This window comes from Choloepus didactylus, chromosome 15 (genome assembly GCF_015220235.1).
Source record: "Choloepus didactylus isolate mChoDid1 chromosome 15, mChoDid1.pri, whole genome shotgun sequence".
Taxonomy (NCBI): domain Eukaryota; kingdom Metazoa; phylum Chordata; class Mammalia; order Pilosa; family Megalonychidae; genus Choloepus; species Choloepus didactylus.
The window spans coordinates 38219982-38241843 of record NC_051321.1 but is presented as its reverse complement, the minus strand read 5'-3'; the positions used below and the strand labels follow the sequence as shown (position 1 = coordinate 38241843).

Below are 21862 nucleotides of genomic sequence, written 5' to 3'. Positions count from 1 at the left end.
TATTTACATCCAAACAGAACTAATGATGTCGTGGGGGCTATGGTTATTAAAGGCTGAGGCACGGGGCTGCCTTCCTGGGGGTGCTGTGTGACATGACACAATGGCAGCACATGCATATACATTCACTGGCTGAAGACTATCACCATGATTTCAGTCTTTAAACTCTGGGGGCTTCATCTCCTCTCTTCCTTTCTTCTTCCCCAGGGATATGCTGGTGCTGTGTCCACTGACACTGTTGAGGGAGATGGCCTGGCTCCCCAGCCCACTTCCAACCTGGGTGACCAGAGTACCCTCTAAGGGCAGGGGCCTGAGGGTCACAAGGGAGGGAAAAGGAAGGAGAGGGTAATAACAAGGGAGAAAACCAAAATCATGCACACAGGCTTTTCATAAGAACTTTATTTCTCAGAAAGGGAGGAAGAATCCCAAGTATTAAAATATTCCCTTAATTTTTTTTTTTTTTGGAGGGAAAGGGGAAGGAAGATAGGATGACAATAATTCATATAAAAATTTCAAGCAAAATTTGTGCAGATATTTCTCCTCCTAAATGGGGAACATCCTTAAACTCTCACCTCACAGCTTGCAACTCCAGCTACCAACGGGATTACTGGTAACACTGAATCTCTTGGATCAGGAGAGGCTGCAACCATTTGGAATGCTTATTTATTTACTCCTCAAATAAATACAAAAGGTCAGTCTTCATAGTGGAAATCATTCAAACCATTTTCATAATCCTGTTTTTGATGAGAATGCTTAAAAGAAGAGCTGCCCCTCTTTTAAAATCCCATATCTTTCCTTTTCATAGATGACTATGAGTGTGAAAGACATGAAATGTGAAAAGACTTATTAGGAATGACTAGCTTCAGTAACAACAAATGCCAAGGGAGATATTACCTCACTGAGGTGATAAAAAGGTAAAAAACAGCCATGATTGTGTGTGTGTGTGTGTGTGTGTGTGTGAGAAACACACTTTTCGGTTCCTATCTTTGAAGAGAATTGGATTGGGCACAGCAAAGTCTTTATTTGTAGCAATTATCTTCTTGGCAAAAAAAAAAAAAAAAAAAAAAAAGGTCAGCTGGAATACATGTGTTGGCCAAGAATGAGGTTGCCGAATTGAGCCCAGAAACATGTAGGTGCACTTCCCAACAGCTGGACCCTTCCAGGAATTGGGAGACAAGACTTGCTCATCCCCTGAGATACTTAAGACAATTTTAATTGTGAAAACCTCTCCAATCATTCCCGAGATTTCCTGGAATTCTTTGAAAGCGCTCAGTTGGTGTTTCTTTGAGGAACAGGGAGAGTCTCATGAAGGTATTTTAAACTTCCGTGCTCGGAGAAATCTGATACCACGTGGTCCTGACCTCGTAGCAGCCACTTAGTAGTAAGCAGTCCCTCGAGTCCTACTGGTCCCCGGGCATGGATTCGCGATGTACTGATTCCCACTTCAGCACCTGCAAGAAAGGATGGCTTAAGATGTGGCTTTTCACAGCCTCTGCTTCCTGTCCACCCACCAGACCCACGTCTCCTCATGTCTCTGCTTTCTTTGCACTTAGTATCCGCTCTCTCCGCCAACTCCTGAGCCATCCTCCCCCGTCCAACTTGAGTTCCACTGTCCCCAAAAGTTTGTCGTCAGGTCACTACAAATCATCACAGCCTCCATCCCTTATGAAACACGCTGTGTGGGCCTCTCTTTTGTACTTTACCCCTACTGCATTCTGGCAGTACTAGAACTGCTGTGTCTTGTATCAGTTTAGCATCTGAACTGTGTACCATAATTTGACATTTGGGCACGTATTGAGGGTGTTTAACGATGTTTAATATGGAGGTTTCATCTCCCCAAATATTCTTTAAATCCTAGTAAGTAAGGGACATGCTCTTAGTATCCCCCAGAGTTCTTAGCACATTAGCACTCTTTAGGTAATTACTGAATTCTGACAGGGTTGTTGCTCATTTCTCCTTCTCCAGGCTGGAGCATGTTAGGGGTTTTCCTGGGTCTGGTTCAGCATTCTGCAATGTATACAGTGGAGACAGGTTTCCCTCATTCACCACAACTTTACTGAGCATGTACTATGTACTAGCCACTGTCCTGGGCCTTGAGGATACAATGGTGAATAACAGACACAAGGACCTGTTTTTATGGAGCTTTTATTCTAGTGGAAAGAGCCAGAGCAGTTAAGTAAATAATTTCAGTGCAATGAACAGTGGTGTGACAGAGACTGTGAGCCAAGGTGGAGGTGGGTACCTCCCTGCATAGAGTGGTCAGAGAAAGCTTCCCTGAGGGGGTGTCTTGGAGCTGAAACCTGAATGATGAGAAGGAGCCGGCCAGGGGAAGATCAGGCAGAAGTGCATCAGGCAGACAGGAAAGTGAGTGCAAGGGCCTGAGTGGGGATGTGCTTAGGCAGAGGATGAGAAGGAGGTGAGTCAGCTGGGATTCAAATTCTAGCTCAACAGCTTAGAGACATGTGACTTTGGGCAAGTTACCTAACTTCTTTGATCCGTGCTTCAGTTTTCTCATGTGGAAATGAGGAAAATAATAGTATCTATTTTATAGAACCAAGAGAGAGAATGCACGGGATGCACTTAGCCCAGTGCTGGGCACACAGTAAACCCTTGATAAATATTAACTGTCACTGCTATTAATGTATTTCACAGGGATTAACTCAACCAGAGTATGAGCATTTGTTCTCAGCTGGTGCTGGAAGGACAATGGAGTGGTCTTTTGTTCCTCCCCCATTCTGGATTTTCACTGAAAAGCTGGGTAACTCAGCCCTTAAATGCATGCTGCTAGTTCTTCCTCAAGAACGTGGGGGTACAAATATCAGTGCAAGTAATGTGGTACTTAAGTCAAAATCCCAACATAATAGAAATGGGAGAACTAAAAATAAGTCTAATGCCTAAAAATAACTGACTAAAATTTCCTTTAATAACCTTTAACAATTCAGCAAGAACTATTTCTCCAGGCAGATCATCTATTCAAAAGTTCAGAGGAGTTAAAATGTTTTAAGTGGTTGAAATAATTCTCCAATATTCAGAAAATGTGTGATAAGTGTCTTACTGGAACTTGGTAGAATGGTACCTCTGAAAATCAGAGACTGCCCAAGTAACACCTACACTATGGGGGGCTGGTGATTTTATAACTAATGGAGGAAGAAGGGAAAAGGGTGTGTCTGTGAAATTTTTTTATTTCAAAGTCTGTTTTAGAAGTCAACCTTATACCTCTGGGCTTATCTGTTTGTTTTTGATGCTGATATTTAAACCCGGTACAGGTACTAACATCTACCTTCTTCCTAGCCTCATGGGGGGTTCCTAGCTCTGAGCCAGTTCGGCTGTTACTGTGAAGAAATAAATCTCAGTGACACTGTTCTTGAGGGACTTCAGCATGAAACACCCATTGCAACTTACGCATGGAGACAAGCCATGGTCTGCCCATACTGAGGTGGGCGTAACCAGGTTTGGAGTCCACGGGCTAGGGTCTGAATGCCAGCATGACTTTAGGCAAAGTTACCTCACTTCTTTGAGTCTGCTTCCCCATCTATGGAAAAGGAAACCTGAGTACCTACCTTCTTAACATGTGAAATGCCTAGAGCAAGGACTTCTACAAACTTGTAAGAGCTAATTATTCTTCTCTCTCCTCTCGTAATCCCCACTTTCCACAATTCTATTATCATGATCAAGCATGTGCCTGTAAAGGAGATGTGTCTTCTTCACCTCCACCACACTCCTTGGACCACACGGTAATTCACAAGGGACTCCTTTCTCCCCTGACTGGAGTCGTTCTTACCCAGTCCGAAGCGGTAGCCATCAGAGAAGCGAGTGCTGGCGTTCCAGAACACACAGGCGCTATCTACATGCTGGAGGAAGAACTCAGCTGTTTTCTCTGCCGCATAACATAAGAGAAAGAGCCGAGTTAGAATGACCTATGGGGAACAGTGCTGCCTCCAGCCCCTCACCAGTGACTGATCAGGGCAGGGCCTGAGTGCCCAAGGAACATCCCCACTGCATTCCCCTCAAATACTAAACCTGCAAGCTTGGGAAATTTCAAAGAGGAAGACGGCAAACTAGCTTCATCAGTCACAGTGCTGTGGAAAGAGTAGGGGCCTGGGACAGACTGGGCTGGAACCCAGATCTCCCACTGCAGATGGGCGTTTGATGTTGACGGTGTCTATACTACCCAGCTATCTGCACTTCCTGTTTACAGGGTTAAGAGCATAGGTTAAAAGTTTAGAGCCAGACTGCTTACATCCAAATCCAAATCCATACTTAGTCACTATGTGACTCTGGGCAAGTTTCTAAATTGCTCTGTGCCTGAGTAAAATGGGATTGACAACATTACCTACTTCACAGGCTTATGCAGAGGATTAAATGAGTTGATACTTGAAGACACTCATCCCAGGGCGGAGCACATAAGTGCTCAGTAAATGTCAGCTATTGTTATTGCTGGGGGTGGTGGTATGATTTCACAACAGACTGATTGCAAATTTCTCAAGGGAGGGCCACACTGGCTTCCTTCACCATCATACCCCCAGTGCCTGACACCTCAAATATCCCTCAACATTTGTGGAGGGAATGAATGAATGCGGACAGTTGGTTCTGCCCTAACTAAGTGGTGCTACAACTAACCTTCTGGGGTTTGGTTTCCTCATTTGTAATTTGGGTTTACTCCAACTACCTTGAATGATTATGTGAAAATACCCCTGAGACAGAATAAGTTATTTTTAAAGTGGAAATAATCATCTCCATCCTGCCTCCTCCTACAGGGCTGCTGTGACAATATCATGAGCTAATACAGGTGAAAACCCTCAGCAAATCATCAAATACAACCAGCATGGGGCATTATCATTAGTCTTTTCAGACTATGTTTTCCTGTGGGCCAAGATGGGTGAGAGGACTGGGCCACCTTGGAGAAGAAAGCAGAAAAATCAGACACTTGTATCCCTAAAGCTACTGACAGGTGGCTACACCTGGACACCGACCATTCTCTGTGATGATGACATCTGTGTGGGAACTGCCATACTTGTGGATGTGCTCAATGGCCTCCTGGACACTGTCTACCACTTCAATGCACAATTCCAGGTCCCCATACTCAGTTCGCAGTGACTTCACTTCAGATGGACTGAAGGTCAGGTAGGAGGCAAACTTAGGGCCTGCATGAATTTTCACCTAAAACAAAGCAAGTACAGGGGAAATGACAAAAACAAAAGAAATAAGCAAGCTCACTCACTTCTTCCTCTAGAATCAAATAGCAAGATTGTCTTTAAGGGCCTTTTCCTTATGATTAATGTTTATATGAGCTTGTAAAACCACAGCACAAAATCTGTGGCTCGAGTAACATGGATAACTAACCTATCTTCCTTTTAGAGGCAGCCTCTTTCCTTCCAGGATGCTTTGGTTTTGAAAATGCTAACTGGCCACAGCACAGCTGGAACAGGGATTTAAGCATGAGGTCTCCGAATGTTCAGAATGAGCAAGGTGCTTCATGCACTACAGGCGTAAGCCCCTGACTGCTGGCATTTTACTAAAATGAACACTTGACTATACAAATTCCATTCCCTGTTTATGGGACCTAGACATTGGACTCATGAAAAGAGGGAGTGCCACATACACATTTCTACTCCCTTCATGCTGGAAAATTCCTAGGGGTGATTTAGAGGTAAATAGGACATGATTAGATTCTTTCAGTTCCTCAAACTGTAGTTGCCTGTTGGGTTTCTGACTCTGTCTGTTTGGGCCTAGGACCTTTGAGTTCAGGCCAGTCCGACCGTACCTCTAGGTTCAGCTCAGCTTCAGACTCTGGGACTGATCCTGTTCTTGGTTAGAAGAATTTAGGGCTCCCACTGGGGGCCCCAGTCACAGGTCTGATTCTACTTGGACCTTGATCTTGGAGACCTCCCCAGGACAGGGTATGTACCTTGTTTTTTGGGACCAAGCTCTTGGCTCCTGTTACAACAGTCTCTGTTGTCTTCTTTGTCCCTGAGGCCTTGCCATGGTTTCCTACCTGCGACCCACTTCCTCCAGGCCTGGGGCCCAACCATCTTTCTCAGGGTCTGGGACACCAGCTCTGAGCCCCCAGCTCGGTGCAAATCACCCTGCCAGGTTTATTTCCTGCAGTACAAAGATGCTACAAGAAACATACACATTGATTGACTCACTGATTTGAGGAATTTCAAGGGAATTCTGAAGATGACTGAGGATATTGTGGGTTTCTCTGAATCAAGACTGAGGATTTTAGTCCCAGCTAAAGGCAAGCTTTCCTCCTTTCCAATCCAGTCCAGTGTGTGCTTGGCACCCATGGGTACCCAATTAAATAGGGCACTGATATAAAGTGAGGCCCTGAACATGAGTGATTATTATGTGATCTAACTCCTTCTTAATCCATTGGATGTATTTTTATTTTCAAAACAATTCTTTCAGGTTCTCATTGGGACCATGCTGCATTTTATAAGCTGACTGGAGCCTTTCTTTCCAGCATAAGGATGGAAAGGAAGAGACTTACTCTCAGGGTCAGAACAACCAAGTCCAGCAGTCTTGTTCTTTATTGGTTTATATAATCCTGAAAGGGTGCCATGATAGACGATATTAAAGTTTAAAATGAGTCCAGGCAGAAAATTTAATGGATAGTCCCTTTTGGCTTTGAGAGCATCTGTTTTTTTTGCAATCAAGAATTTAGGATTGAGTATATATTTTTGTGTGAAACTTACTGGCTTTGATTCGTTACAGCCTTAAAGAAATGGTAAGAACATTACCCAGAGGGATCACTATTCAAATTGTTGATTCCTGAATGTAACTGCTTAAAATACATTAACATTGATAACTGAAGACATTTGGGGGGGGTGGATGCATGTGAATTTGGGTTGGAAAATAATTTGGCACATTTTTTCAAATCAAATCCAAAAAGGACTGTGTGTTCAGAAACATAAATTTTAAATTTTGTTGCCTGAATAAAAGGTTGTCAGAAACAGTCCATTCGACATGTGATCTGTCTTAACTTTGAACCCTCTTTGTACATAACACATTCCACTTTTCAATAAAGATATCTGTGTATCAGTATGTTCTACCTACCAGACTGCCAGAGGGGCAAGGATCATGTCTTACTCACCTCTGGAGTTAGCATAGAGCTTGGTACATAGACAGATGCTCTCAAATTTGTTTTTAAAATTGCCTTAAATGGAATGGCGGATGCTCCTGGTCTAACTCTGCAGGCTTCTAAATCTCAAAATGGAAGATAAGAAATAATATACTATCCTACAGATTTGTCTTACCTGTTCCACTCTCAACATATCAATGATCTGGTCAAATAATGGTGTTCTCAGCAGATCTCTGTGGATTAGCAAAGTCTCCAAAGCATTACAGGCAGCTGGATATTCACATTTAGAGTCTCTGACTGAAAGAAGAACAATGAATTTTTTATATTAACATGACTCAGAGCCACAAAAAGTCTGACAGATGCTTCACCCTGGGAAAACAGGACTCCAGCTCACCTAGTCTGGTGACCTTATCGACACTGGCCTCTGAATCCACGTACATGTGGCAGATCCCTTCGCTGTGTCCCATCACTGGAATCCCCTTAGCAGCTTTCTGGATGTCTCTGACCAGCTGGGAAGAGCCACGTGGAATGATCAGATCTATCATTTTGTCTAGGCGGCAAAGGTCTTCGACTTCTTCTCTGCTATTCACCTGAAGAGGTAGAGAATAAAATGTTAAAGATGACATTTGACCCAGAAAATGTAGAAATAGTAGCGTCCCTTTATAGATAAAAGGTCTGCACACCCTGAGGACTAATTCAGGCTCTGTGGAAACATTTTCTTACAACAGGATTAAGTTCCTAATCATTGGAATTGAAAAGCCACCCAGTGAAATGCTTATCTAAACATTAGGTCTGTGCCCTGCCTTAAAAAACACAGGCCATGGTCCCTGCCCTCAAAGAGCCGCGAGTGCAGTAGGGAAGACAGGACCAGGACGTAAACAATTGCAATACAAGGTAGATAAGTTTAAGATGCCAGAAGAGACTCATGCAAACTGCTACCTGTGGAAGTCAAATGAGGTATAGCTCATCCCAGGCTACAAGGATTACAAAGGGAAGGGGCTGCTTTGTTCCCCAATGACAGCCTTAATGAAATGGTGGTTCTTGCTAGGGAATTACAGTTCTCCATGACTACCACTGACAGCCTCTACCCTGGGATGTTGGCTGGAATTTTTAAAAGTGCTTGTGTTAGGACACTGAAATTCGGAGCACTTTTTTTTCTCTTTTTGATTTTTAGTTTTTTCCCCATATGGTCATGTTACTTTTACAATAGAAACATAAATATACTTTATAATAATGTTCCTAGCAACTTTACTGCTCATAGCCCCAAACTGGAAACAACCCAAATTTTCATCAACAGAATTAAAAATAAACTATGGTATACGCATACGCATGGAATACTACACAGCAATAAAAAAGAGCAAACTAGATGTAAACATTGTGAATATATCTCATGGATATGATGAACAGAAGAAATACAGCATAAAGGAATTTATTTTGTGTGATTCCATTTACATGAAGTTCAAGAACATGCAAAAGTAGTTAATAGAAGTGAAAGAAGTAAAAATAGCGGTTACTTTGTGGTGGGGGTGGGGCACACGATTGGGAAGGGCATAAGGGAGCCTTCTGGAAGTGTCGGAAATGTTCTAAATCTTTATATGGCTGGTGGTACATACGTGTGTGTATACAAATGCACAAAGTCAAAGAGTTGTTCAAATAAGATATGTATACTTTACTCTATGTATGTTATTCCTCAACAGAAAGGGAGGAAGGGAGGGAGGAAACCTGCCTAACTTAGGATGTGGTAGAACTGGGATTTGAATCCCTGAAGTCATGTTCTTTCCAAACACTACATTATCATAAGATAAAACTCAGATTCTAGTCAGTGAGCATGTAATGCAGCAGATTTGTAGACATTCTTGCAGCCAACAGAATCCTTGAATATTGGAGCAAGTAAGCCTCAGTGGAAAAAGGGGCCTCAAAAGGATCTGGAGTCAGCCTTGGTACAAATCTAAACTCTTCTACATACGTGTGACTTTGGTTGAATTGCCTTCTCTCTATGAGCCTGTTTTGTTTATCCATCTATAAAATGGGTCTAATAATTAATGGTATCTTCCTCAAAGGATTGCTGTGAGGATTAAATGAGATAATGGATGAAAAGTGCCTGGTATGTAGTAGGTACTCAATAAATTATAGCTATTATTTTCTAGTTCAAAAACCTTATTTGACAGTTGAAAGAGTAAGACAAAGTTTGATTACAAAAATACCAACCTAAAAGCATTATCTCCTACTTACATCTTGCATGATGGTTCATGATAAACTTTCACAAAATTTATTTCATCTGACTTGCCCGAAATCACTCTGCCAGCGAGAAGAACCCATGCCTTCCACTCTAGGTCTACAATACCTGTGGCCCTATGACCCAACAAATGAAAGTTTAATTGACATTCTTCTAAATAAATAGTGCCTTGACACAGCTGTATGGGCCTTCCTAAGCCACTGAAAACCCATTTGGGCCCTGGCTTTGCAAAATGACTAATGCCAGTGTCTAACGTCCAATAACAGCAGGCACTCAGGATCTCCCTGTATGAGTGTTTTGGTCCTACACCACTTCAGCTCTGCTTCAAGCCCCCAAAGAGCTGACCTGGCTCCTCTGGGCTGACTGGCTCATTTCTAAGGACCCACCAGCTGTACAGCCTCCTTGACTCCATGGATCGAGAGGGCCTCCTGGGTCAGCAGGTGAAGAATCCGGTTGCTGTGTGCAGCCTCCTTCCCTCCTTTGAGTAACAAGCCATTACCACTTGCAATAGCCAAGGCTGCCACCTGCAGATCAAAGGGGAGAGCAGTGAATCAGAAGGAAAAAATAGCAACAACAGTATTAGCATTCGTTGAGTACTTTTTCTGTGCTAAACACTATACTGATCACTTTATGAGGCTATCCTTACAACATTCTAGTGAATTAAGTACCTGTTTTACTCTCCATTTTAACAGACAAGGAAAAGAAGTCCAGAGAGGTTGGGTAATCCCCCAAGGTCACAGAGTTTCTAAGCAGAACTGGGAGCCATTTCAAGGTGGTTTAATTCCAGAGCCAAACCACTGGATCTTAGGAACTAAACTATGTAGCTTCTTTAGCACCATTAGCAAAGCTACCTGAATTAACTGGCCATGGTCATACTACTCTCCTACCCCCTTTGGCCACTGTGGAGACTAGAGTGCTCAGCTGCTTTCATAGGGAGGTGCTTACTCTACCTGCCTCAGGTAGGGTAACAGGATGTGGCACCTCTGGCCACATCCTATTCTGGACCTACAACTGTTCCAAGAGCTACAAATGCCTGGTGCTATGAACCTGGAAAAGAGTAGAACTCCTGCCAACCCCTGGATGGCTATGGCAGAGACTGCTGGAAAGGAGCACCAAGCCTGTTTGGGGAGGAAAAGGTAGGGCATCTAAGAGGCGGCTCAATTACCCTTTTAGAGCTAGGAAGATAGTGACATGATTGAGTTAGTTCCTTATGCCCAAAGCTTAATTTTCTTAATGCTCTTAGGAAGAATGAAAATCTTCCTATTTTTGTAATGTAGTGAGAGACATTATTAAAAAAACCTTGCCTGACATGTTAATCTCTAAATTAGTGATTCTTAATCCCTTTTTGTTTTCTCATGGACCTCTTATAAAAGTTATGGGAAAATTTCTTCAGGTATATGCTCAAATATATAGTATTCTACAAACAACTATTAGAATTCATGGATCCTGGGAAACCATCCACGGTTAAGTTCCCAGGTGAGGAACTGCAGCTGTAGGTGGCTAGGGAAGAAACCTCAAATCCTCTGTGAAGTATCAGCTGGTATGGATGAAAGGTTGCAGAGAAACTTCATGGACACAACCCACAGAGGGACGTTTAACCCATTTCTATTAGCAGAGGGGAGTTTTGCAGTCATTACTGGGGCATTTCTAGAAGAGATATATATGCTAGCACTGGCCAGGAGCTGAAGACAGACCCCAGTGGGATGAGAATTCCTTGGGGAATGAGCTTGTTTTAGGTTCTGTCAGGGAATACCCCCCATGGAACATTCTGGACTCCCATGGTCATTATGCACTCTAGTAAAGAAGCACTAGGGTTTTTGTTTTTTATGTATTTTTAAAATAGAATTTCCCTTTGAGACTTTGGGGCTAGTGCAAAGAAAGCACTGGTATCATCCTACTGGACGGTTCAATAGAGAAATGGTTCCAGATTTCTGGGACAGGGTTTGGGGCAATTAAGTGGGGCCACCTTCTAATATGCCACCTATTTCAGGACAGGGTTGCGTGGCAAGAGCTTTACATATAACTTCCGAACATTCACCTATCTTTATGTTTCTAATTTTTATTCACTACTGAAAGTTCTTTTTATTGAAAGATATTCCTATAGGAAGCCATTTTGTGACACTGATAATAAAGGGGTCTCTTTCACATGGGCAAAGCCAGCAATTAGATGAGTGACCCTGCAGGAGGCTAGCGGGGACTCTGTGGTCACAGAATAAGGTATATCAGTGAGCTAGCATGTTTTGAAATTTGCTCCTGTATTAGAGTATAGTAGATCGAAGTAGGTTCAGGTCCCAGCTCATCCTTACAAGTTGTGCTAGCAATACTAACTTCTACAAGCTTCAGTTTCTTCAACTGTAAAACACACATATGAATACCTACTTTTGTATTACTGGAAGATTCAATAACAAGAACAACCTGAGAATGAAGTCTTAAAAATTATCTTTGGGAGACTTATCTCCAGTCTTGAAAACATCCTCTTCTTCCAATTCCCCCCACCCCAGCGGCAGGGAACTAATCACATGCCTGGGGTAGACAGTCGGGGCGAGATTCAAAGATCACCAACAGAACTCCAATTGGGACTGTCACTTGTTCTAGTTCCAAGTTTTTGGCAATTCGGGTCCGGCGCAAAACACGCCCCACGCTGTCCTGTGAGGAGGATGCAATCTGCCGCAGACCGATGGCCAGGCTGTTCAATTTTGATGTGGAGAGGCTCAAACGTTTCAGCAGAGGAGCTGCAAGTCTACCTGAAAAGGTGTGAAGAACACATGACAAAGTAGAAGATCTGAGCAGGTAACAATCACTTTCTATTTCTTGATGTTTCGCTGCATACATGGTGCCGCATGAGGAACAGACACGGAACTCAGAGGTCTCAGGAAAATGACGACATGCCATGTACATGGTTTTTATTTGTGGACAGTCTGGCAGGATATATCATCATGTAAAGATGTGTACACCTATGCTTTGAGCCAGTAATGTCAGTTCCAGAAATTTACCATTTGCACAAACAATCCTAGTAATGAAGATACTTACTGCAATATTTTTTACAGTATTGAGAGACTAGATTCTACCTAAAAATTCAAACAATTGACTACAATGCAGTTATTAAAAATAATATATTTGTATTTATTGATATAGAAAGCTGTCCAGGATACAGTTTGTGGAAAAGGCAGATTATAAAACATATACTTGCAGAGTATGTATATAATCCTATTTATAAAATACTGCATTTACAGATATGTGCAGGTTAGAGTCTGGAAGACATCGAGAATTGTGATGATCTCTACTTTATCTTTCTGTATTACTTTAATTTTTTATAATGAGTAAATTATTTTATAATCAGAAGTAATAAAAAGTTCTTTTCCAAAATAAAAATTTAAACAGAATTATGGTAACTTCATATAACAGAATTTTAATTTAAATATGATAGTATGTATGGTGATAATTCTTTCTTTCCCTCTCTCTATATATGTATATGTACATGCACATACACACACACACATATTGGAATCTGTTTGGAGTCACATAACACAAATCATTACTGGGGTTAATACTAAGATGAGATTGTAAAAAATTTCCCTTTCTTTTTATAATCACACCCATCAAGATAAAATAATTAAAAATATTTCTACTTTCAATGGGAGGAACCAATTTTACCTAAAGAAAAAAATGAAATCCATCATTCTACCAACCAATTATATCAGCTAATTAATTTTCTTCACTTTTCCCCATGTCCCCATGTGCATTTTAATCAAGTTTTAATTATAGTATATGTTAAATGTTATCTTCTAGTTTTTCACCTAACAAGCCACTTAAGTTTTCCACATTGCAACAATTACCATTTTAATTACTACTAAATATTCTACTGAATTGATACAACTTAGTGTACTTTAACCATTTCTATGTTATTAGACATTAAGTTTTTCCAGGTTTTCAGTGTGAAAAATAATCTTGTTCTAAGAATCTTTATACACAGAGCTATTTCCTTCTCTTAAATATTTTCTTAGGATAATTTCCCAGCAGTTGGACTGCTGAGTCAAAGTGGATTACCATGCTTATGTATGCCCGGGACTCTGTTCGTAAATCATTGTGTGTTCTTGTGTTTTCCCAGAGAGACATAACTGGGATCAAAAGTCAAGGAGTTCCACCAACAACAGGTTGTGTGACCTTGAACCTCGGAGTTCTTTTATCTTGAACTTAAATAACTATATAAGGTATCACACAGATTTCTTCCATTTCTGAAATCCTACTTTTAGACTTTCCAATACTGCAAACATTCAAGAGATTACACGCACACTCTAAAGGAAATTCCGAAACACCTACTCCAAAAATGTTTTAAGGATGAGCTTTGCAAGGTTTCTCTGAAGGGAATGCCACTGATCTGGTAGTGTTTAGGCACATTTATTAAAAAGAAAAGGAAATTCAAAACCCCATAAAACTAACCCCACTATTTTAATATAGAGAAGACAGAGAATTAGGAAAAGGGAGAGGAAGAGTGAGAGTCTACCTGACTCTACATATTTAGTTATCTGTCATGTACTCTTTAGCAGCTCAAGGATAGTTCTGTGTGACACCTGTTGCTAACTCTGGGCAGACTTCATGCTGGTTAAGTAACTAAGCTGTATTTCATCCCAGGCTCAACAAGCTATTTCTACAACTCTTTTATTTGCACAGTGCATCTGGGTTTGAATCCAGGCTCCATCACTGGCCTTATGGCATTGGGCAAGTGACAACTTCTCTGAGATTCAGTTTCCTAATCTGTAAACTTCTCTGAGATTCAGTTTCCTAATCTGTAAAATGAGGACAATAACAGTAGCTACATCTTGGGTACAATGTTCTGAAGATTAAGTAAGATCCTGTCTTTAAATCCCATAATGCAATACCCGGCACACAGAGAAGGGCTCAATAGATGTTAGCTTCTAATAGCTGAATGTCTAAAGCAGGAGGGTTCTCAATTCTTATTTTTTGTCCTGAAAAGCCATGGTAGGTATGGCTCAGGGCTTGTGGTGAATGGAAAAAGCTCCTCTGAGGTTGTATTAGAATATCTGGTTTGGGGAATACGTGTAGTTTGCAAAAGTCCAACTAATACTGGCCATCTACCTTCAATAAGAATGATGAATACTACACAATTTATTCTATTAACAATCTTGTCTTTTGGGAGACAACTAAGTAAGAATTATTAGTAAAATAAAGAAACAAAACAAAACAAAAACCTTCCATAACATTGACTCTAAAGAGCCTGGTCATCTTTACCCTCTGCTTCCTCCAGGTCTTTTTTGTTGGCTAACAGGATCTCATCACGCTGGTCCGTTAACAGATCAGCCAGATGATGGATAATTTCTGCTCTCTAGGAAGAAAGGTAAACCATTAAAATAACAAAACCAAAAAATGTTAATCCAAGAAAAATTCACATAACACTTTTAAACTACTCTTCTGAGAGTGCAGAACTTGCTCCTAAATCTAAGAATCATACTGATTAAAGTCTCCTTACTTCTTCTATCATTCAATTTTCACCACTGCTTCCCTCTTTTTCCCTTCCTCTTTTTCACTGCTAACCTCCCCTCACTTCTTACTTTTCCTTCTATTTTACCTCTCCTGACTATTATAATTAGCAAACCAAGCCTAGTTGTGGGGAGGGGGCATAATGAATTATGATTTGTCCATGAGACAGGGGCCAGCCCTCTGTATCAATGTAATTTGCATATCTGCACATATTTAACATCACTAGCTACATAGATTATATCCCAGGTAAAATTTTCCATTTGGCTTTTCTCTTTTGATAATTATTTACTTAATGAATTTAGTCAAAGGGGAAGATCCAGACATGGATATTTGAGGAGACACCAATTCTTACTCATCTAGGTAAGGAAATCTGGCAAATTAGTATTGTGATTATTGAAGGAGTAGAAGGAAGATGTCTGAAAGAGAGAAGTTGGGTTCCTCCTCTGCTTTCCCTTTCCTACTTGTAATTATTTTAAATTCTTTCCCTTTCTCAGGCCAAAGAAATCCCCAGCAGAAACATATATACACCATTCTCAAAGTCCATTGTGAACAACACAACCCAAGGCAAGTAAGCCTCTAGCTTCCATCTGGCCTCTTCACTGTTTCCAGTGTCATCATGTCTGCTACTTAGACTAATTCCTGTAGGTAGAAGGCAGGGCTTCTGACTATGGAGCTCTCAAGCATCCATCTTATAGGTAAGTTAGGTGATTTGGATTGGGCTTGGGTAAGTAATTTTTTGCCATGCCCAGTAGGTGGCAGAATTTGGTAGGGCCCCCCCCCCCCCCCCCCCCGTCTCATCATTTCCATGATACTTTTGATCAAAACATCATAATGATGAAAAGGTACCCTAGGCCTCAGCCTACAAAAGACAAAAGAGAAGTTAAAAAAAAACAACAAACAAACAAACAAAAACAATGAAAACAGGCAGAACAAATCCAAATCAGATTTGTAACTCAAAAGAACTCTGTGGAACACTAGGAATAAAGGGGGAGTCAGCAGGCTTGATTTTTGCACTGAAACACACATTGGATCTGTCAGCACAGCATGACTCCCTCTGAAAGCTATAATATAACTATCTGCTAAGGTTATTACCTGCTCGGGTTCCAAAGTGGCTAACATCCTTCCTCCAGATCGAGCCATTTCTCCCTGCTGTTCAACGGTTGGGCCTGCAAGGATGTTTGTAAACATCACATCATGGTCGGCTTAGTTCTCTCTATCACATACATAGAAGGAATGCTTGTAGCTTAGTGTGCTTGTTTCCCATATGGAGATCACTTTGATGAACAAGATGGCAAGGGAATATGCTGTATTAACTCAGGCATTAAACATAAGAACTTGTCTGTACTTTTGGGGTCTACAATACACTTTATGTCTGCTAGACTTCTTTTCCATTTCACTTAGGCTTATATTTTAAAAATTTATTTGCATTCCTAAATGCAGATTACAAGGCAATTTTGTCCACTGTGAACACTTGAGAGTACAGACCTTATCTTTTGTACCTTTGTGGCTCTAATGCATATTAGTACCTGACACCCAGCATGGGCCTAGCAAATTTTTCTTGAGAAAATGGATGTTTACATTCTTTAAACTAGTGATTTTGGAGAGAACAGGAGGCCTATCTAGGCAGATTACATAGAAGGTTACAAAAGCAAAGCAAAATCCAACTCTGCAAATAGTATTCAAAAGCAATGTCCAAAAAAAAAAAAAAAAAAAAAAAAAAAGCAGTACTGTACTTCATAATCTAGCGCATCAATTTTGTGATTTATGTTCCCAGTGAAAGCTGAGTCTTCAGTCCCAACTAGTCTGTGGCGACATTTCCTATCATCAACAGACCAGAGTACCTTACAAACACCTACTTACCTGCAGGCTTCACTTCTGAAAAGAAGGTGCCAACTTTCTTTCCCTCTACAATGTCGGTGATGACGTGCCCAGACACCTTTGGGTGGGTTCCGTTGGCAATAACAACAGAAGTGCCACCTTGCAAAGCCCAGAGAGCCGCCTTCACCTAATGGGAGAGGTCAGACCCAAAGTTGAGATCCAGACCTCTGCAGGGTCTAGTCACCCAAACTTTAAACACTCAAAAAGATAAAAAAAAAAAATTTGATATTGAGCACTTTAAATATATACAGGAATGTTTTTAAAAGCTCAGAAGCTAGCTCTGAAGACATGGTCCAACCATGCACTCTTCCCAGTTCACCTTTGGCGTGTGCTGCTTAAAGATGAAACAATCTATCCTTTGTTCTCAGCATGTTTTCACTTCAACTCTCTAGTAATGGGACTCATAACTTCTTTGTTTAACTTACTGTACCTCAACCTAGAAACAGCTCAGCATACAGTCAGATGTTTGACCAGAATCTGATTCTGGGTATCTTTAGCTTTTCAAAGATGGGGCTCTGGGGAACTTCCTTTTCTGAGTCTGTCCTCTCGTTTCCTTTTGTGCTGGCTGGCCCTCTCTGGACTGACAAGCTGTCCTCCTCTCTGCTGTTGCTTCTATATAATGCTGTAACTTAAGGATGTAACTTCTTGGAACAATTAGTGGGAGAGAATGAAATGTTCAAAGATTTCTTCAAGAAACATTTGGGCAAATAACATTAGAGGATTTACAAATTATAAAAAACGTACAGACCCTGCCCTCTAGGAATTAACAATATGAACACACAGTTTGTACAATATTAATAAAAAAAAATACATAGGAAGACATAACTAAATACAGGTACACAATTCTTATTAAACCTGTATTTAGATTTGTACATATTTAAATGCAAATGTATCTAGTATCTGAACCATTAACTCCCATACAATTACAAAAGTGAGAAGGATGAAATACTGCTTTGGATTTATAATTGTACAGGCAATTTGAAGTTAAGACACCTGATTCTTACCTTGGCTTCCATGCCACCCATCCCCACTCTAGACTTGGTCCCAAATGTCACCGACTGTTGATCTCCAGGATAAAATATATCAATGAGCTTTGCATCATCTGACCCCGGGGGGCTGTCAAAGAGGCCTAAAAAGAAGACAAGAATCAGTAATACTGCTCTAATGGAAGTGAGTGTACCCTGGGTCCAGCCTCCCTGGGCCTCTGCCAACCACTCTCTGTACTTTCCTCATCTAGCTGAGTTCTCCTATACCAACTGCTATTATCAGGGAAAGAGAATAAAGGACTAGTGGAGTCCATCCACACTAACAGTTCTAGGATTTACCTTACCTACTTATACAACATTACTTAATAAATGAATGTTTCCCAGCACCACAGCATGTCCATATCTTCAGCACAAATGTTACTATCCTGTCCACAGACCACTGGATTACTAAAAAAGAGCAGCGTCTACTGCAGAAATATTACATCAGCCATATACAGTTCAATGTGACTACTTCCCAGCAGGATGAAATGTGAAACAGATACTCATTCACTCTCACAGAACCCTTTGAAATGTCACTAATGTAGACGCCCCATTTTCCGGGTGAGGGAAGTAAGGGCCACCCTCTGTCATTGTGAAGGGTAGGCTGAGTCAGCAGAAGAGCTCTTGGCATTCAGTCTGGATCTAACGCCATAAGCCATGTGTCCCTTTTACAACTGACTGACACAAAACAGAGTAACATGAAACGTTACATGCATAGAATCCAATATTAAAAACTCTCATAATTGCACTCTGAAAAAGAGCAAGTAAGAGCCTTAGAAGGGGAAAAGATGAGGAGGAGAGGGACTTGAGAAAATGGAGTCAATTTAAGACTTAAGGGGGTCGGTCACAGGCAGGGAGGATTGCCCCACGGTTGGGGAATGGCTGAAGGACATTCTGGGCAGTGGTGTCCTGCACTTGGTTTTAATTTACTGCTTGTCCTGTGATGTAAACATCCCCTTCTCTCCATTTTCCCAAATCTTTAATACAACCCTGCTATATAAAACCTTTCTGGAGGAGTAAGGAAATCAGGGGAGTGAGGAAATCAGCGTCCAGTACAGAACAAAGCAGTACAAATCACAAGCAACAATTGTAAGGAAAAGAAAAATAACTTCTCACAATCTCTGTGTACCTCAACCCAGTACCTTACAGCTCTCTAGGATTTGAGTTGGGTTCTTCCCAGAAGCTACATACTACAAAATCACAGGCTTGAATTTTGAGGCTATTTTAGTTTCACACAATAGTATTAGGCTAGGTTGGACAATTTGAATCCAAACCTTTCCCAGAGACATCAAAGAGTTCCTAGCATTCTGATATTCTGCTCACTCACTTTTATTCCTTTTGGCAGCCTTTCAAACCCAAAAAGAACATATTTAAAATTCTGATGTTATTCTAGAAATCAACATTCAGTGGATAACTAATTTAAATATCACAGTAAGAGTGCAAGCATGCCAGCGATCAATTTTGGTGTTTGAAGCTACATTAAAAACTATATACTGGAGTGTAGTTCAAACTGGGTTTTACAAGTTGATCTCTCAGACTCACATCCTTTACCTTGGCAGGCAATATAAGAGAGCAGAAAGAGTGTGCATTTAAAAATTGGACAGACGTAGGTTTGAAACTGGATTCTGCCAAGTACTAGCTATTTAACTTTGTATACACCACTTAACTGATCTGTGCAATTGGGCTAATCTACCTACTTGGCAGAGTTGACAGAAGAGTGAACAAACTGACATTTATAAAGCACATAACACAGTACTGGGGGATAGGAGAAATTCAACAAAAGTACGTTGATTAACTGAAATGCCCTCTTCTCCAAGGTGGCTCACACTTATTCCAACTTAGCTGTTCCTATCACAAGACTTCAAATTACAGTGTATAAACATGGCATCAAAACTTCTTACATATAAAGATATTGACATATAGGTATGATAGCTTTGACTTTCCATATGGGCAAAAGAAAGATCTATTCATCCATGTTTTCCCCTGCCTCCACTGGCAGCCCACTGCCCTTAACTCACACTGCTGGAGTGCAAAATGGAGAATGAATCTTGCCATGTTAACCTGCCTGGGGTGTGGGCTAGGAACTAAGGAGGTTTTTTCTGATCTCCTGGGAATGTAATAGGGGAATTTTGAGATCCTGGAGGTTTGGTCTATTTTGGGCACACTTACCATATTCTTTATGGTAGAACTATGAAATAGGAACAGCTTAAGAGTGAGAAGAATGAATAGAGAATCAAATTGGAGTCAAGAGGGGCTCTTCCTTGAGGAAGGTAAAAGCAGACAGGAATATACAGAGTAATATTAAGGAAATGGTGGTGGGATTTTCTGCAGTGGCTACAATTTAAAATAATCTGTTCTGTGATTTTCATTAAAAACTAAGTGATCACAACCATGAAATATCATTTCATACCCACCAGATGGCTATAATAAAAAAGGCAGATAACTTTTATTTTAGTCTTTTTATTATTTATTTAGTCTTTTTAGTGTTGGCAAGGATGTGGAGGAACTGGAACCCCCATCATCTGCTACTGGGAATGTAAAACGGTACAGCCACTTTGGGAAACAGTCTGGCAAGTTCCCCAAAATGTTAAATATAAAGTTACAATATGACTCAGATATTCTACTCCTAGGTGAATAAAAACATATGTTCACACAAAATCTTATACACAAATGTTCACTGTAGCATTATTCATAATAGCCAAAAAGTGGCAACAACCCAAATGTCCATCAACTGAATGAATGGATAAATAAAATTATATCCATACAATGGGATATTATTTGGCAATAAAAAGGAACAAAGTACTGACACATGCTACAAAACAGATGAACCTTGAAAACATCCTAAGTGAAAAAAGCTAGTCACAAAGGACCACAAGTTTTATGATTCCATTTATCTGAAATGCCCAGAATAGGGGAATCCATAGGGTAGGAAAGTAGACTGGTGACTGCCAGGGGAAGGGGGGACTGGGGAGAAATGGTACAGAGTTTCCTGCTGGGGTGATAAAACTGTTCTAAAATTGACTGTCATGAGGGCTGTGAAACTCTGTGAATAAACTAAAAATCATTTAATTATAAATAGGTGAATTATATGGTATATGAATTGTATCCCAATTAAGCTGTTTTCTTTTTAAAAAAAAAACCCACACAACTGAGAGTGCCGGGAAGAACAATACTTCAGCCATTAAACTATATCTTCCAGACTTCTCTGAGTCATAAAAACCCCTTTGTCAGACCTTAAGTCTCAGAAATCATAGTTCATAATAAAAAGTAGTCAGAAAGACTAAAAACAAGGAAGGAAATTCATGTCCTCACACAGGCAGCATTTAAAACAAAGGCTGGATAAAAGAAAAAGGCAATTTGTACCTTCTACATCTGAAAGAACAATCAAGAGGTCAGTTTTCATTTCCACAGCCAGACGGGCAGCCAGGCTATCATTATCTTTAACACTAATGACCTGGAATGCAGGCAAAAAGTCATGGTGAGTGAAGTATGCATTAAAAAAGAAATTCATAGAAGCACTCAGCTAGACTACGGCAAGCAGAACCAATGACCCTGAATATGCGGATGGAAGCTCTTTTAGGCCCGTTCTGCCTGCAAAACAAAATGTCTATTGGCAACCCCTTTCCCAAACATGCATTTCTTCTACCCACTGAAATACATAAGCCATGCTCAAAGCACCACCTTAAATCACTACAGCACCTCACCCTGTTGACAGTACCCCTCATCTTCAGAAGAGCTTACGTAGTCACTGCTCTATGATGCCAGCTCCTCTCCAGATTGCTCTCTTTTTTATGCCAAATTTCTGGTGTTAGCACATGCAGCATAGCGTGGTGTTAGTGTCTCCAACATGCTCAACCCTTAGGAATACTTTACCCACATTTACCCCCTGGAGATCACTATTAGGCTCAGCCGGGGGGACAACTGCATCATTTGTGTTGACAATGGGGACAATGTTCATTCGGAGGAGCTCATGAAGTGTCCCATTGAGGTTCCGGCGCTTCTGCTCGTCGTGGAAATCCAGATTGGTCACCAGAATCTAAACAAATTAAGTAGACCGAAAACACAGGAGGGAGAAAAATGATGAACTTCCCAGGAACAGCAAAGAAAAGATGCCAAGAGTAGGGGCATCAAGCTTTAGGCTTC

General features: G+C 40.9%; 1 protein-coding gene across 2 annotated transcripts in view; it reads right to left on the bottom strand.

The window, feature by feature from the left end:
* Window positions 1-381: 381 nt before the first annotated feature.
* Window positions 382-21862, bottom strand: part of ALDH18A1 (aldehyde dehydrogenase 18 family member A1) — a 60598-nt gene continuing 39117 nt past the window's right edge. Inside the window, exons 6-18 of one of the 2 annotated variants that reach the window (XM_037804139.1) lie at window positions 21597-21755; window positions 21083-21173; window positions 17699-17823; window positions 16677-16821; window positions 15909-15982; window positions 14568-14661; window positions 11841-12061; window positions 9704-9841; window positions 7476-7671; window positions 7257-7378; window positions 4971-5157; window positions 3779-3874; window positions 382-1448 (exon numbers count right to left, since the gene is read on the bottom strand). In XM_037804139.1, coding sequence (XP_037660067.1) covers window positions 1267-1448; window positions 3779-3874; window positions 4971-5157; window positions 7257-7378; window positions 7476-7671; window positions 9704-9841; window positions 11841-12061; window positions 14568-14661; window positions 15909-15982; window positions 16677-16821; window positions 17699-17823; window positions 21083-21173; window positions 21597-21755 — 1830 coding nt within the window. In that variant the 3' untranslated portion in view covers window positions 382-1266. The remainder of the gene's footprint in view (window positions 1449-3778; window positions 3875-4970; window positions 5158-7256; window positions 7379-7475; window positions 7672-9703; window positions 9842-11840; window positions 12062-14567; window positions 14662-15908; window positions 15983-16676; window positions 16822-17698; window positions 17824-21082; window positions 21174-21596; window positions 21756-21862) is intronic. The other variant, XM_037804140.1, reaches the window with a different exon arrangement.